Here is a 17,172-nt window from a genome sequence, read left to right as displayed (position 1 = left end):
GAAAAAGAATGTTGATACATAAAAATTTAGTATGTGATAAAGATGACATTTCAAATCAGCAAGGAAAGCAAAGCTCATTCAATAAGCGGTACAATTTCACCCCCTGGAAAAAGTATGATATCAGATTCTTATTTCATATTATACACCAAAGTAAATTCCAGATGGAGTAAAGAGTTAAGGGTAAAAAATGAAAATGTGAAAGGATTAGAAGAAAATGCAGGTGAGAATTTATTTGATTTTAAGAAAGGGAAGGTGTTCCAGGTATAACTGCAAAAGAAAAAATTATAAAGGAAAAGATTAGGAGATTTGAGTATGTAAGACAAAACTTGTGCACCAAAAACTCTGTGTGCAAAGTAAAAATATGAATGATAAACTGAGAGTATTGTTATGGCCTGTTACAGTATGCTTTTTCTTAACATTTAAAGAGGTTAGATAAAAGATATAGATAAAAGGCAACTATCACAAAATTAGCAAAGAGCATGAATGTGCAATTCACAGGACAGACCAAGAACTAAAGTCATATAAAAAAAATGTTTAACATCAGTAGTAACCAATGAAATGGGGAACAATTTTTAAAAGTTAATGCCCTCCCAGTGCAGATGAGAGGCATAAGAAATAGCACATTCATACATTCATGTCGGGAGGGTAAAGTGGGACGACCTTCCTGGAAGGCAGTTTGGAAATGCAGGTCAAACATCTTTAGCCTGGGCATAATACTTCTAGAACTTTCCCTAAATAAACAGAATGCACAAATATTTATTTGCAAGAATGCTTATTTTGGCCTTATTTGTAACAGTGAAAATGTGGAAGCAATTTGTATATCTAAAAATAGGGAATTAATTAATTTAATAAATTATTGTCTATACATAGGACAGTAAACTACACAACCATTAAATGTGATATGTAGAAGAATCATGACCAGGCATATACTCAAGGTATATTAAGTGAGAACACAGCTTACCAAGCAGAATACAAAGTTTATAATTAATTTTGTAAAAGGAAAACAAGACTGGAAACATGTACACCAATATGTTGACAATGGATACTTCTGGGTGATGCAGTTGGGGTGGGAGAGGAATGTAGGTATGGCAAGTGCTTTTATGTACTTTTTAAAAAACTGAACATGTTTTAATTATGTTATCTGCACAGAAAAGCATATATTTTTGCTAGACTCGCACACAGAACCTGGAAGCCATAAAGTAAAAGAATGAGCAATTGAACCACACAGATAGTTTTAAACTTTCAAGTGGCAAAAGACTTTATAAACCAAGTTGAAAAACAAGTGATCGACTGGGAGAAAATAATTTCAATATTTATTATGGAGAAAAGTTAATTCTCCTAATTCAGAAGCTCCTACAGAAAGATAATCCATCAGCGAAATAAAGAGAGGGCTTCAGGCAAGTCACAGGGAAGGCTATGTAAGATTTAAACACACACACACACATACAATACATGCAACCTCACCAGTAATCAGGGGAATAAAAATGAAAATGAGATCTTTTTTTCCTATTATATTAGAAAAAATTTTAAAGGACTGATAATATCTAGTGTTGGACAAAGAGTGAAGTAATCTCACTCAGTTGCTGTTGATGGAAGTAAAAATTGGGACAGTCCTTCTGGACCATTATTTCCCACTACTATCAAACATTAAAAGCACAAATAATCCTTCTCAGAAATCTATTTCAATAAATATGCAATGCTTAAGGAGGTGTGTAGGTTGGTTCATTTTGCGGGGTTATTTGGAGTAGGAGAAAAATCAGGGTAAGTTAAATGTATAACAATAGGAGGCTGGTTAAATAAATGATGACACAGGCATCATATGAAATACCATGAAGCTCTTAAAAAGAAGAAAGCGGAGCTGTGTGTACTGTGACCTTAGGGAAAGTCCATGCTGTTTTGTTGAGTAAAAAGGGAGGGGTTAAAAATAATGGGTGGTTAAGTTCCACTTTTATTTTTAAAACCATGTATATGTTTCTTTACATATGTATGTTTGTATGTAATTTTATGTGTGTATATATACACATTTATGTTTATATGTGTGCATAATATCAGACGTAAATATATATACACACGTGGATATATGGGCAAATCTATATATTTGGGCAAGTTGCCAAACTTTTCTGTGCCTCAGTTCTTCATTTATAAAATGGAGATTATATATATTATATATTTGCATAGGTCTAGAGAAAGGTCTGCAAGGATTTATACACCAAAGTTTTGAGAGAGATTAGTGAAGAAAGGCACAATTTATTTTACTGTCACATTTTGATACTGTCTCGCTTTCAAAGGGTATGAATGAATTTTGTAAGTGAAACAATAAAATTTTTTTTAAAAGGGGAGAATTTATGACTCTCCCCCACCCTTTCCTCTCCCCCCGTCGGCATGAAAACCCCCTCCCCCGCCAGGCCCCCCGGCTGGGGCTGGGAGCAGAAAGCACTGCCTGGGGCAGTCCAAGCCTTGGGAGCAAAGAGCTCCTAGGCGAGGACCTGCAAACCTTAGGGCTGCTCCGAGGTCCCTGTCTGATGGCTGTGTGCCCTTGGGTAAGTCACATTTTACGGAGAGCCTCTAAGGAGACCCCTGTAGGTCACACTTCTCATTTCCTGAGAACCAGGGAGGAGCCCCCGGAGGGAGGAATCAGGTATCTTTCACCTCCTCCTTCCCTGCCCATCCCTGAGATCTTACTACACAGAAGGAGGCCTGGGTAGGTGTAGGGCCCAGGCGTCACGGCAGGGAGGCCTGTGACCCTCCTGTGACCCCTGGGGGTCTGTCCTCTCCACCCTGCAGGATCGTGTGTGAGATGGGGGAGGCCAAGCCCAGCCAGCACGCCGGCTTCGTGGAGATCTGTGTGGCTGTGTGTCGGCCCGAGTTCATGGCCAGGTCCTCGCAGCTCTATTACTTCATGGTGAGTCCCGGCCACCAACGGCCTGGCCAGGCACAGGCCACAGACCTCTTTACCATGATTGCTGAGCCCTTCTAGACCTCTGTGGGCAAGCCCAGGCCAAAGTCGTGGGAGTCCCGTCCTGCGGAGCTTGAGAGCACAGCCTTGGAAGTCGGGAAGACCTGGATTCACATCCTGGCTGGGCTGGGCTGGGCTGGGCTGCAGCTCCAGGGAAGTTGCTTTGGCTCTCGGGCCCCAATGTCCCCTTCTGGCTGAGTGTCAGCGTGACACGGTGGTGAGAGTGTGGGCTGTGCATGGGGACTCCTGGGATTTGAGCCCTGGCTCTGCCGCTTATTAACTGGGTGGGCTTGGGCAAGTTGTTTAATTTTCTGTGCCTCAGTGTCTCCATTTGTAAAATGGGCATGATAATAATAAGCATCTATCCCATGGTATTATTGTGAAAATTAGATAAAATAGATTTATCACCTCTAGTGTCACTGCCTTTACGATTTCTATGATTGCCACCATGACTACTGTGCCCTGCTGGCACCCCACCACTTCCATCCCATTATCCCCAGTCACCCCACCTTCCTCACTCACCATTGTCCTATCCCTATCTTACTCCCTCTCGCCCCAACACCCTTCCCCACATTTCCCTCCCCACCCCAAGGCCTCTCTGCAGATCTCACCCCTGCTCTCACATTCCCTCCAGCCTGGACCCTCCCTGGCCCCTGAACATGGTACCGGACCAGCCCTGGTGAGGGGTTCTGTGAGCAGGGGCACTTGGGAACCTCCCTGCCTTGTGACGACAGGGACGCTGGAGACATGGGCACATCCCCTGCTACATACATCGCATCATTGCCAAAACTGTTTTACCATCCAGTTAACTTCTCGGGGTTAATGCCAGATGTGATGAGATCATTTCCTCATGATTCTGAGCTGCTTTTGGAAGCTGGAAACCTGAAATGATGGATTTTATGACTGGGTATCAAATGCCCGGAAATATGTCATGGAAGCCCATTTTTCTCCTTCCTTCCTTCCTTCCTTCCTTCCTCTCTCTTCTTTCATCTGTTTTCCTCCTCTTTCTTCTTCCTCCCTTTAACTGACAACCACGTATCACCTTGCACAATACCTCTCCCTAGGTCATTTGATAAATACTTACTTAGTTGGTTGCCTTTTATAATATAGTTTGATGGGCCTGGCTTGCAGGTGTTACAGTGATGATTCAGACCCCTGCAGCCCCTGCCCCAGGAGGCCCACAGCCCAGAAGGAGAGAGGAGATGGAGGACTTGCACACGATGTGACTGGGGGGGTGGTGCTGAACCTGGTAGGGACGTGCCTCAGATGCCCCTCTCTGCGTGGGTCCTGACCTCTGCACTCCTCCCTCTCTACTCTTTGAAAGCTAACCAACCTTATAAACATGGCTGTCACTAAACCCACACAGGAGCTCACTTAGAGGAACACACACATGTCATGGATTTAGTGGATGTGTGTAGTTTTACGTATTCATTTAGCATTTGTACTCCCACCTTCTTCGGAAAGGGTTTGAGGGAATTTCCAAGTTAAACCCAATATACCTTAAGACAACTAGTGATGAATGTACATATATTTACATAAATGTGTATATATATATATATATATATATATATATATATATATATATATATATATATAGTATATCATATATATATTTATAAACACAGACATTTTTATTCCAGCAGAGCTGAGATGACGAGAGGGAGAGAGAGACTGAGATGGGTAGACACACGGACCGCACTCCCCAAGCAGTTGAGTGGTGTGGCGTGGCATACGAAAACTGGGCATGAAATCTGGCTCTGAAATTACCTGGCAGCTGTGGTAAAAGGGCGGACACCGCTGCATGGCCAAAGCAAGCACTGGACTTCCTTGGCCAATCAGTTACCTGGAACCGTTTCTATCCTGTGGTCTCTTGGCGGTGACAAAGTGAACGCTACCAGGAACTGCCGCTACTTCATTAAGCTGATGTGTCCTTTGGGCCTCGGCTGTCTCCGCTGTGTCTCCAGCCAGGCTTCTTACCTTTGTGACTAATTCAAAGGCCGCCGCCCCCTGGATGTCCTGCCATCACCTCCCATGGTCCACCCGAGCTGTCAGCTCCCGTAAACAGCGTGTCCCCCTCCCTTGCCCATGTCTGCCAGTGGCCTGTCACCCGGGCCCACCATCTTGGTGGCCTGTGGCTCGGCTTCCCCTAATTCCTGATGTCAGTCCCTCTATCACCACGTCCTGGAGTCTTACTTTTCCCGTTCCCTTTGCTACTGCAGTGGCCCCCTTAAATCCCTGCTATTGGTCTGAACCCATTCTAGTCCAGCCACACTGGGGGATACCATTTTCATCACGTCAGCCCGCAGCTCCAAAAGAGCCCAGGGTGCCCACTGCCTCTAGACTTTGTCCAGGTTCCTTGCTGTGTTCTGCCCTGCCTATCCAATCCTTCCTCAGGCCTCTGAGTGGCCAGACTCCCTTGCCTTCTCTGTCTCCTTCTTCTGTGATACCTGCTCTTGGGCTTAATTCTTATAACACATCTATGTGGTAGACAACCAAAACCTCTTCTGCTCTCAGGGAAGGTCTTGCCTGCATGAGTGTTTCTACCCTGGCAGCAGGATGTGGTTGGATGTAAGGTATTAAGGGAAGGTTTCATGGAAGGAGCCAGAAGGAAAGGCAGGATCTGTCTAAGGCAGAATACAGTTTTCCATATGGATCTCGAGTACCGGGAGGCTGTTCCCGGCATAAGGTGTGACATGGAAGGGCACCAAAAGATGGGAGCAGAAGGGAGTGGGGAGAGGGGGGTTGATGGGGGAGGAGGAGAAATTGGAGCAGAAGGGCAGGGAAGGTGCGAGTTGTTGCCGCAAGGCGAAAATGCATTGGTCCAGTGGGTCCCTGGGACTCAGACTCGTGTTCACTTTTCTATCGGAGGCACTATCCTGGCGATACACATCCGCTTGGGAAGAGCTGCGGGGGCAGAAATGGTGCCACGGACCCCAGTCTCCTCCCAGACCCCAGTTTGCATTAAGGACCTGGTCGTTGAGCAACCCCCCCCCTCACTGCCGACAACAGAGCTCCGAGGGGTTCAGGGTGGGAATGAGGGGCAGAGGTCCCCTGTGAGTCATACCAGGGAGGCAGGAAGGACACAATGCCCCTGTCACACGCCCACCCACAACACCTCCGAGCCTTCACTGCCTTCCCACCGTGCTGGGCAGCTGGCAGGTGGCACTCTTGGGACCCCCATGGAAGCCCCTGGCGAGCCCCTTTTCAGGGGTGCCTCTCAGGGCCTGGGGAGCCCCTCCCAGTGCCGAGGTTTGGGTCTGCCTCAGTTTCCCTCCACAAATCGGGCCAGGCTCTGATGTGTGGGTTTATTCACCCAAAACCCCGACACCAAGGCCCATAGACTGCAGAGCGGCACTCTTGGGCTGTCGCCAGTTCTATCCCTGGAGATCTCTGTAGAGGCAACACTTTTCCCCCCTCTTTGCCTGCATCCAGGGAGGGAGCCAAGGGAAGAGATGGCAAATAATGCCGAATTTGATTTCCCATGCAGACCCACTGACAAATATTTATGAAGCAAACCTTGTTGAATAATTAGTAGTTTCTCCCAACTTTAAAACATGTCTCCATATCATCCTCTCCCCACCCCCAGAGTAACTCAGCACCCAGCCAGCCCCACACAGGAGGGCCACTGCAAAGCCAGCAGGGTTACTCACTTCTACCCCTTCCAGGACCCTCACCCCTAGGCTGCCAGGGAGCTTGTTCTCCTTTCCACGTTGCCCCTTACCCCTTAAGTAACTCCCTCACTTTCCCTTTCCTCTCCGGGGAGGTCAGCAGGAGCCAGGTCTGAAAGCTCTCCCTTTACAGACAGTGGGGCAGAGGCACCATCTGTGGGAAGTTAGAACCAGAAAACAGGCGCCTCTGAGAGGACCACTTTTTGATTCTTTGAGATCACAAAGGGTAAGTGAGTGGTGCTGAGTCACACAGCACGGTGTAGGCAAAGCTGAGAAAGGAAGGCTCTTGCAGCAGTCTCATCCCGCCGCCCCCCCCTCCCCCGAGCGCGGGTCTAGGGTTGAGCCAGAGCCAGCATAAGCCGTTCCTCGGCTTGGCTTGGTGGGTGTCACGGGGCTGCCAGGTTCGGGATCTGCAGGGACCGGGTGGGCAGGCCCCGCGAGCGCGCCTGCGCTGGGCGGACGCCGAGCGCAGAGGTCCGCCTATGTTCCCGTGGGTCCCTGCGTGTCCCCACGCGTGTGCCCTGTGCGGGGAGCGGGGCGCGCGCGCGCCAGGCCTTGGGGCTGCGGGCTTCGCTGGGGCTTCTCTTCTCCTCCCCTAGTGTTATCGATCGAGGCCTTTCGGAGGGGAGGTTGCCTGCCCGCTCCGAGGAGCTGAGTGGGTTCAACTTTTGGTGCAGAATTCTTTAAGGGAGTACGAGGAGAGAGAAATCTTCATTTAAATGCAGATACAGGCTTCTCACCTGGGACTGAGGAAAGTTTTTTCCATTAAAATGCTAATGAAAGAACAAACTGAGACTCCAAATCTTCAGCTCACAGATCCTCCCCCATCCCCACCCCCATCCCCAATCTGACTCTTCACTCAATCCACTGACCCTTCTTTGCTTCTCCTCCTGGGTTTCCCTGGGGCTCACACATCTCATTGCTCTGGCCCCTGGGTGCTTTGGGCAGCTCTCTGGAGAGGCCTGTGGAAGGGGCAACTTACCTTCCTGAAAGCGACCCTCGCTGGAGACTGGAGAGGTGGTGGAGAACTCCAGCCCTGGAGTCAGTTCTCAGGCCGCTTCTTTGCTCTGTGACCTTGGAAACTTTACTTAACATCTCTGAATCTTGTCTTTAAGATGGGTAATAATGCCTACCTTGTAGAATAGATTGGGCGATTTAAAAAAATGTATATCTCACTATCGATACACATAAAATATAAAGCCTGCCACTTAAAAGGTCACTGCATAGTAGCTAATATTATTATGACTGTTATTAGTGTAGAGGTGCACATGCTCGCCTGTCCCCACAGGCCTCGGTAAACTGAGCCTGCTCTCTGGGAGGCCGCCATGACTAAGGATTCCAGAGGGCGAGTGGAATCCGGGAGTGGGGTGCTGCCTCAGGCCTACCCAGAAGCATCCTCAGGCCAGATCCTTTCCTGCACAGACGCTGACTCTCTCAGACCTGAAGCCCAGCCGGGGGCCCATGTCCGGAGGCACACAGGTGACCATCACCGGCACCAACCTGAACGCGGGCAGCAACGTGGTGGTGATGTTTGGGAAGCAGCCCTGCCTCTTCCACAGGTAACTCACCTCAGGGCAGCCTCCAGGGTTCAGGGTTCGCAGCCCAGAGGGTGGGCGGGGCTGACAGGCAGCAGACTCCCGGCTAACCTTCTGGAGGTGCCTCCTCCTCCCTGAAAAAGTGGCCATTCGCTTTGGGAGAGGACGTTCTGGACATACTTGGCTGTGGCTCAGCCCGGGGACCTGCCGGGCACCCCTTCCTTGGAACGGCCCATCGTGCCGTTGCCCACCGTTTAGCCTTGGTGCCTGCATACCACCCACCGTGCAGGACCCTAGGGTTCCACGGGACACAGTTTGGAATCTAGGGCCCCTTCCCCCTGGGTTAGCTCCTGGCCAGCTGCTGCAGAGCCAGCCGGGACTGCAGAGAGCTGGCTGAGGTTGAACCTCCCAGGGGCAGCCGACTTTCCCTCCCCTGGTTCCACCATCCAGTCCCAGGAGGGCACGCCGTCCATGAGCCAGGAAACTGGGGCGGGGGTGAGGGTTGGGAGGGAGGCAAGAGGTGCACCTAATGCAGGACTAGAAGAGGTATGGTTGGGGACATTCCCTGCGCCGCTGGCATGAGGTTCTGCAGAGAGAGGTTTTCCTGGGAGAGAGCTATGCTGAGGGCTGCAACAGATCTGAAGTCAGGTCAGGCCAGGCCTTGCCTGAGTGTTCAAGAAAAAAATGGCTCTGACACTTGTTAAAATGGTAAGGAAGAGCTTGCTCAGGACTACTGCAATAGGTGTCAGGACTCTCGCAATGGAGAAGGAGATCGGGCTTGACTCCAGATACAGCAGACAGCTGGGGATTTATAGCCAAGGAGCAGAGCGAGGGAGGCAGTGGATGGAAAATTACTAAGAGGAAACAAGGTTAGGAGGATTCTTGCTAAACCGACTTAACAGGACTCTTGCTGAAGGCAGTCAGGGTGACCAGACATCAAGGGTTAACGAGGCGGAATTTGATTAGATATCAAGGGTACTCAGGTATTGGGGAGGGGGGTTTCTTGCCAAACTAAGTTAGCAGAATTCTTGCTAAAAATGGGGGTCGGCCAATCAAAGACAGGGCCTCAGGAAGAAGCCTAGTCCAAAAGGGGGCTCAGAGGAACCCGTCTACAATCTGGTCAAGGAGAGAGTCTTTGTCAGTAGTTCTCAGGGCTTTGTGTCGGGGCGCTGCTCACCCACTGCCTCTGACGAGCCTGATGAACAGGGAGGGGCACGGGAGGGCCCTGACCCGGGACCACAGTCCCGCCCAACACCCAGGAGCCCGGCTCCCCACCTCCCCCCTCCAGGCGCTCTCCGTCCTACATCGTCTGCAACACCACGTCCTCAGATGAGGTGCTGGAAATGAAGGTGACGGTGCAGGTAGACAGGGCCAGGATCCACCAGGACCTGTTCTTCCAGTACATGGAGGATCCTACCATCGTGCGGATCGAGCCCGAGTGGAGCATCACCAGGTAGGGGCTGCCCTGACCTTGGCCTTCCCTCCTCGACCCTCAAAAGCCAAGGGGAGTTCTGGGGCCCAGTCCTGCTGTGGGGACTGATGAACTGGGGGGCGAGGGGGGGGTTCAGAGCACCCCCCAGGTCAGAGCTTCCTGCCGGGGCTCCCTCCGTCCACCGAAAGCGCTCTGAGCAGGACCCGGCCCTGGGGGCCGAGCTCAGACCAGCAGGAGCCGACAGCCCCCGACGTGAGGGTTGGTGGGCACACTAGGAGGCCAGAGGGCATCCTGATGGCAAGGCCCCTGGTGATCGTGGGGAAACTGCTGTATCAGGGGCCTCGGGGGGAGTGGACTTGGGGTCAGAAGGAGTGGGTGAAGCCCAGCTCCACCACTTAGCGGCCGAGGGACCTTAAACGTTAGTTAACCTCCCCGGACCCAGGGTCTCTCAGTGTCCTCACGGGACACTGAGAGGAGTACGTGAGGTACAAACACCCAGTGCAGTGCCTGGCTCATCTCCCCTCCCTCCTCACCCCCTCCACCCCACCCCTACACATCCCCCGTCCTCAGCCCTCCCCACTGTCTGCTTCAGCTCTGGAGGATGTCTGGGGTCAGGAGAGGGGGCAGAGCATGAAGATGTGGTCACCACAAGCTGAGACGGGGGGGTCAATGACGAGTCCAGTCCAGAGAACAATCTTGTAAACCAGGGTCAGCAAACTCCAGCTGGGGGGCCAAATCTGGCTGTCCGTCCGCTTTTATAAATAAAGTTTTATTGGAACACGGCCATGCTCATCCGAATATGTTTTGTCTCTACTGCTTTCTCACCGCTGCAGCAGAGCTGAGTAACTGCAACAGACCATACGGCCCCAGTGAGCCTAAAATATTTACTGTCTGGCCCTTTACAGAAGGAGTTTGCCACCGGGCCTTACACCCAAACAAAAGGCAGCCTTTGGGAGATGCAGCTTGGTTGTCCTCAGCAGTTAGTCTCTAAGGCTCAAGGCTTATAAGCTTTAGCTGTGACCTGAAAGCAGATAAGTATAAGACACAGAGAGGGGCAGAGAGCCTGTAAAAGCTATTCCAGGATTTGCCCCCAGGGCCTGGTAAGTCCAGGAAGTTGGCACGGCCCCCTGTGCTTAGACAAACTCTGTGGCTCCCGAAGGCATTCACAGCCTGGTTTAATTCAGTTCTTCCTCGTGTCACTGGCACAGAAATAGAGGTGTTGTCCCTCCTGGCACTCGGCAGTCGCCCCCAGTCATGCTCACATCAAGAGGGAGGCTGGAGGTGCGTTCTGAATGGGCCGGGGCTCCAGCGGTTTCACTGCAGTTAACAGAGTCTGGGATGGGGTGGGGCTCTGCAGAACACGTGGCTTTACACTGCTCGCAACAGCCTGGGTTACTGATGAATGGCGATGGGTGATGGGGGCGTTCGATAAACGTGTGTTGAATTGATGACCGAGAAGATCGGGAGATGGCTGGACACCAGAAGCTCATTCGCCAGCACTGCCAGGGGCCGAGAGACTCTGGGTTTCGAGGAAATCTTCCTGCATGTGCATACGTGGGGTGGGGATGTGCTTCAGAGGGGACCGGTGGAGGGCGAGAGGAAGGGAGGGCAGGAATGGCGTGTAAAGGGGGGCAGATGGATAGAGGGGTAGAGATGAATGGGGCTGTCAAGGACTCTTTACCCACAAGCTTATAACCACTTACCTGTTTTAAATAGATTCTTCTCAGTGATACTCCCCTGATCGCAGATAACGTAATTCATCACTTTCCTTTGTGTAGCCCCCAAGGAAGCTAGCCTCCATCCCATGCCAGCTTCTCAGTGGCCCTGAAGATAGGACAGTGGCGTCCAGGTTTCCATTGAAAAGCTACCCAAAGACGAGTCTCCTAATCGCTCAGCGTTAGCAGTCCTCTGGCTGACTCCCCAGGGTGCGAGAGTCCTGGAGCATTTCATATTTGCGTTCTTACAGGAGGTCCCTGAGTGGCTGGGCCTCGGCCTTTCCCATGTCCCAGCCGACTGAAGCCTCTAAGGTGGAAATTTGTGGTATGATTGTCCTGGGGAAGGAGGCTGTGTTCAGACTTTGGAGGGTCTGGTGGAGGGTGGTCTGGAGCGAGGCTTCCCTTAGGCCAAGGCCAGGGTGAAGAAAATTCCCTGAGACTGGGGAGCGCAGGGAAAGAGATGCTGGGAGACTGCAGAGAAGCAGCTGGCTCAGGTCAGGGGGCCTCGGGGGGCCAAGAGGGCCGTGCTACAGGCCCAGCCTCCGTGGGGTGTCCACGCTCCGAATGAGCTCAGCGCAGGACGGCCGCGGACATCTGGTCATCACTGTCTTCCCCTCGGCTGCTGAGAGCTCGTCCTTATTATTATGCAGTCAGCTTGTCATCTTGTCCCCATGAACGTTACCCTGCCCCCCGGTTATCGTTGTCTTCAGTGCTGGAGTTCAGCTTGATTCATCATCATCATCATCGTCATCACCAAGTGCTGTTGCTATTCCTGTCCCTGTGTTTACACGCCTCCTTCTTTCTTCCCCATCAGTGGGAACACACCCATCGCCGTGAGAGGGACCCACCTGGACCTCATACAGAACCCCCAGATCCGTGCCAAGCACGGAGGGAAGGAGCACATCAATGTGAGTCCGGGGCTGGTGGGGCTCACGGGGGGCTGTCCTCTCGGCGTGTGGCTGCCCTAAAGGGTGTGGGCTCTCCGAGGGCTCAGGCAGGCTCGCCCCAGACACCGATGGCCCATCGCGTGTGACGCCCCGGACACTGGGATGGCGGGATGGGGGAGCAGACATGAGGCCATTTCTACACGCTGGGCTACAGGCATGCAGGAGCAATCTCTTCTGGGTTTCTGGGGTTTCTTATTCTTGTTCTTAATAAGGGGTGGAAGACCTTTATTCTTCCGTCCTCTGACCCCCAGTGCCATTCCTTAGCTTAGAGATACCCTAGCGCCTGCCATGGGCAGGGCAGAGGTAGGTGTCAGCTGCAGAGCTTGTCCTTGAGTGCCCAGGTTGTGTGGTCCTGGCTCCTCTGGAGCTGTGGGGATCCACCCATGACTGTCCCGTGTCAACACCACGCTGTACGAAGGCACCGAGGGAGACCCGGCGGGTGTCTGGGGCTGCAGGTGTGTGGAGACACGCCACATACCCCTCCCTCTCCGGCTCCCCCCACAGCTCTGCGAGGTTCTGAACGCTACGGAGATGACCTGCCAGGCTCCTGCCCTCGCTCTGGGGCCCGACCAGCAGTCTGACCTGACGGAGAGGCCCGAGGAGTTTGGCTTCATCCTGGACAACGTCCAGTCCCTGCTAATCCTCAACAAGACCAACTTCACCTACTACCCCAATCCTGTGTTTGAGGCCTTCGGTCCCTCAGGAATCCTGGAGCTCAAGCCCGGCACACCCATCATCCTCAAGGTAGAGTGAGATGGGAGGAAGGAGGCCGCTGTAGGCAAGGGGAGGCTTTCCAAGTCACAGAAGGAGGCCGCAAGTCATGGGCTTCTGCCAGATCTTGTGGCGGGTGTCACTAGCTAGCAGAGGTTGTGTTGTAGCCCAGACTATGGTAAATGGCGCTCTTTGAGTTTGTATTGAGAGGTGCACTCTCTTTAGGGGCCACAGAAACCTGGTCAGGGCAGCTGGATCCACCCTGGCCATCTGACTCCCAGCTTTGGCCCCTGAGTCCAGGACTTGGGAGGTCAAAGGCCCATACTGCTTCCTCCTGTGCAGCCCTTTGCAAACCACCTTATAGGGCTTCTTTGGAGCATGGATAGCAAATTAATTTTAACTCATACGACAATTTGAAGCCACTGGTAGTGACTGATTACAGCTCTGTGTTGAGGAGGATTCTGAAGCTGCATTTGGGACAAGCTGGAAAGAGTGCCTTGATGATTGATTTCCCACTGAGGAAGGGGGAATAATAGTATAGGTGTTGTGAAGTTTTTGGACTTATTAGGGAAGGTGGCCTCTCCACCCGCTCCCCAGAAGGATGGGACCTCCAGGTGGGAGGACATGTCAGCCAGCCAGTAGCTGTGCTCCTGACTCTGGGGTGGGAACTTGGGCTTTCCTGTCCACGCAGGGCAAGAACCTGATCCCGCCCGTGGCTGGGGGCAATGTAAAGCTGAACTACACCGTGCTGGTCGGGGAGAAGCCGTGCACCGTCACAGTGTCAGATGTGCAGCTGCTCTGCGAGTCCCCCAACCTCATAGGCCGGCACAAAGTGATGGTGAGGCTGGCGGGGCTCCACCCTGGATGGGCAGGCACTAAGGACGCGGTGGGGTGAGCGGTCCAACTCCATCCTGGGCCACCAGGGCTTTCCGGGAGGGGATTCTGGCCTTCTTGAACTTTCCTCCTGGCTCTCCCACACTCCCAGTTCCTTCTCCTCGTCCCACTTCAGACTTCTTTCTTCTGTATTGTCATTCTTTCCATACTGGCTGGTGCTACAGTAAGGGCAATGCGAAACAGCAGTCAGTGATGTGTTGTGTCACCTGTTAGAGGCAAGGGACCCTTCCAGGAGAGGACCATAATTGACCCGGGCAGGACATAATATCACGTCCTGTGCCTTTGTCATCTGTCCTCACAATGGAATGAGTCTTCGGGGATCCAGACTTGGATGCCATGTAGGCTTTTTTAGATCCCAGTTGAGTGCTGTTTCCTCATGAAGACAACCGAGTTCACTCCCGAGTAATATAATGTGTGGCTTTCCCAGTGGTGGAGGTGGCCTGCGCTGAGCCGTCCACCCCCGCTCCCTCCACCCCAGATGCCCTCTCGTCTGCTTTTACAGCCAGTGACGATTCTCCTCCCCGGAGCCATTTCCCTCACATGACCCCGGTCACCAGCTCGCCGGTGGCTTGGGACCCTTGCCTAGGATGTTCTGTGCCCACCCCCAGCTCCGTCTCCCCCGGCGTGTCCCCCCAGGCCCGAGTCGGCGGCATGGAGTACTCCCCGGGGATGGTGTACATTGCCCCGGACAGCCCGCTCAGCCTGCCCGCCATCGTTAGCATCGCCGTGGCCGGCGGCCTCCTCATCATCTTCATCGTGGCCGTTCTCATCGCCTACAAACGCAAGTCCCGGGAGAGCGACCTCACGCTGAAGCGGCTGCAGATGCAGATGGACAACCTGGAGTCCCGCGTGGCCCTGGAGTGCAAAGAAGGTCCGGAGTGGCGGGGGGCCGGGCGTGCGTGCGTGCGCGTGCGTGCGTGCGTGTGCGTGCGAGCGCGTGCGTCTCACACACCCGCAGCGGTGGGCGGCGCTGGGCCTGGGTCTCCCGCCTCCAGAATCTCTACCTCAAGTCAGGCCGGGATCATTTCAGACCCCACTAGAGCCGTGTCCAGCCCAGAATCCCGGCCGGGTGAGTTTTGCCCTCTCCTCTGGGGGAGACCCGGAGGTGCCGTGCCGTGACGCACTCAAGCAATCTTCAGCTCTCTTCCTGCAGAAGGAAGGTAAGGCTGGAGGGCTGATCTGAGACTTAGAGGAAAGAGCGTTTCACAGCTTGTATTTTTAAAAATTACCAACCCCACCATGAAGTGAAATCAGCCGCACTAAATCCAAGAAGGAAATGTAGAAGTCAGACTCTTGTCACCCCCAGGATATCATTCGTGAGTCACCCTGGGAGGGTCTGAGCTGATTCTTTGTGTAGATTTGTACGCGGAGTAATCAGCCTGTACCTGGGGCTCTGGCTTTCCCACCAGGGAGGCCGTGGCTCTCTGATGGGGAAGCGGGTCCCTTCCGTCCTCTCTCCACATCCTCGGCTGTCAACACAGCATCCGCCTTGTGGGACTGTTAATTACTGCCTTTTATTATATTTACGCTGCTTAATTTTTTTCTCCGCAATGTACTCTTCCCTCTAATTAGGTGTAGTGATTAGAATCTCTTTTATGTGCCAGGCGTGAGGCCTTGAATGTCGGAGGCGCTCGGTGACTTGAAGGAAAGCTGCAGACCTATAAGAAGCCAGCTCCCTCCTTCTCCTCCCCGCCAGCTGAGCACTCCAATGGGGAGGGGGCAGCGGGGGCAGTGTGAAGCCAGGTTCCTCTTGGAACGTTCCAGAGAAGGAGGAATTAGCAGTCCCACAGGGAGCCCTGACTCGGGGACACCAGGGGAGGGCCTTGGCTTCTAGCTGGGGAGAGGCTGTCTCACGTGGGTGGGAAGAGAGATGACAGAGCAAAGGACACGTAGGATTCGCCTTGAAAGTATCTTCCAGAGGCGCCCAGAGCTGGCTCTTGAACGCTGAAAGGGCAGCCTGGGTCCAGGGAAGGCGACTTCCCGAAGCCTTGCCGGTGAGTCAGGCCGTCAGCCACGTACAGACTCCGAAGAGGCCCAGCCTGGCCCCCTCACAAGGCCCGACCTTTGGATATATAAACACACACACATGCGTGCACACGTGCCCACAGACACTCACTGATGCACACTCAGGCGGTCACTCATGCCCTCACACTCACCTTTGCACTCATGCCCATGCACGCATTCCCGCAAACACACACACACGTGTGTTTCTCACTCAGCAGCATGAGTTCCCATCAGGGTTTTTGGTGACAGTACATGCCAGAAAGGCTCACTGACTCCCCTTTCACACATATTGGTGTAGGTTCCACTCAGATGTGTTAGGGTTACTCTACCTTCGGAGTCACTTTTCTTGACAAGGTCCCCCCGCGTCAGTGTGAGCAGAGATGCAGAAAGAGAGCAGCACAGGAGGGTCTGCAGAAGCCTCTCCAGGGGTCCCGGCGCCATTCCCGTTGTCAGGCCAGAAGCACTGGTATCCTCAAGGCCCGGAGGCCCGGGGTCCCCAAGCAGGAGGTCAGCACCGCAGGGTGTGGTGGGGTCCTGCCGACAGCAGCTGGGCGGCCGCGTTGTGGTCGTGTCATCAGCAGAGACCGCTGGGCGCAGGGCTGGCTTTTCGAGGGCCCTGGAGCTACATTGGGCTTGTGAATTCCTTCTGAGCCCACAAAGTAGTTTTTCCCTATTCTTGTCTATATAAATAGAAAGAAGTATCGTTTAGTCAATATCCACTGGCTGTTCTTCTTTGCAGGCATGTATTAATCCATCTTGTGTGTGTGTATGCGTGTGTGTGTGCTTGCATGCATGTGTGTACGTGTGCATTTGCATGTGCTAAGGGAAAAAGTGGAAGAAGGAAGGGCTGAGCACATTACCTCCGACAACCTCCCAGGGTGGAGGGCTGTACCCAGGACAGAGAATGATCACACGGCTGTGTAACAGTGGGTCTGTGTGTGGAACTTTCTCGGGGGCTTGGGGGTGGTCTTGCAGCTTCGTGACCATGCTGGAGGCCTGGGCTGTCTCCGCAGACAGCGGTACCTATGTGCAGATCGTAATTCACCATTGAGTAGCGTGACCTTGAGAAAGGAAGGACAAAGAGACACCCTGCATATTTATCCAGAAGGGATATATCAGTGGGGCAAGAGCCTTCATCTGGCCCCTTTTGGTGGTTTGATGGCTCCAGTAAGCTGCGTGGCCAAGAACTGGGGCTTCAGAAGAAATAGTTCTTAACTCCTATAAGGAAACCCACTGTAAAACACAGAATCTGAAACAGACTCTCCATCACTGGAACCGCCCCCTTCACGCCCTCTGTCCTTCGATATCAC

The 17,172-nt window shown here is 52.8% G+C and overlaps 1 protein-coding gene across 7 annotated transcripts in view; it reads left to right on the top strand.

Annotated features, from left to right (window-relative positions):
* PLXNA4 (plexin A4) overlaps positions 1-17,172 on the top strand; it is a 596,073-nt gene that overhangs the window by 531,366 nt on the left and 47,535 nt on the right. For all 7 annotated transcript variants that reach the window (XM_082472852.1, XM_082472851.1, XM_082472850.1 and 4 more), the window contains 7 exons: positions 2,785-2,902; positions 8,047-8,183; positions 9,448-9,612; positions 12,121-12,214; positions 12,758-12,997; positions 13,656-13,802; positions 14,495-14,729. In XM_082472852.1, coding sequence (XP_082328978.1) covers positions 2,785-2,902; positions 8,047-8,183; positions 9,448-9,612; positions 12,121-12,214; positions 12,758-12,997; positions 13,656-13,802; positions 14,495-14,729 — 1,136 coding nt within the window. The remainder of the gene's footprint in view (positions 1-2,784; positions 2,903-8,046; positions 8,184-9,447; positions 9,613-12,120; positions 12,215-12,757; positions 12,998-13,655; positions 13,803-14,494; positions 14,730-17,172) is intronic.

Source organism: Balaenoptera physalus (assembly GCF_965194825.1).
Source record: "Balaenoptera physalus genome assembly, chromosome: 8".
NCBI lineage: Eukaryota > Metazoa > Chordata > Mammalia > Artiodactyla > Balaenopteridae > Balaenoptera > Balaenoptera physalus.
This window is presented reverse-complemented; position numbering and strand designations above follow the sequence as displayed.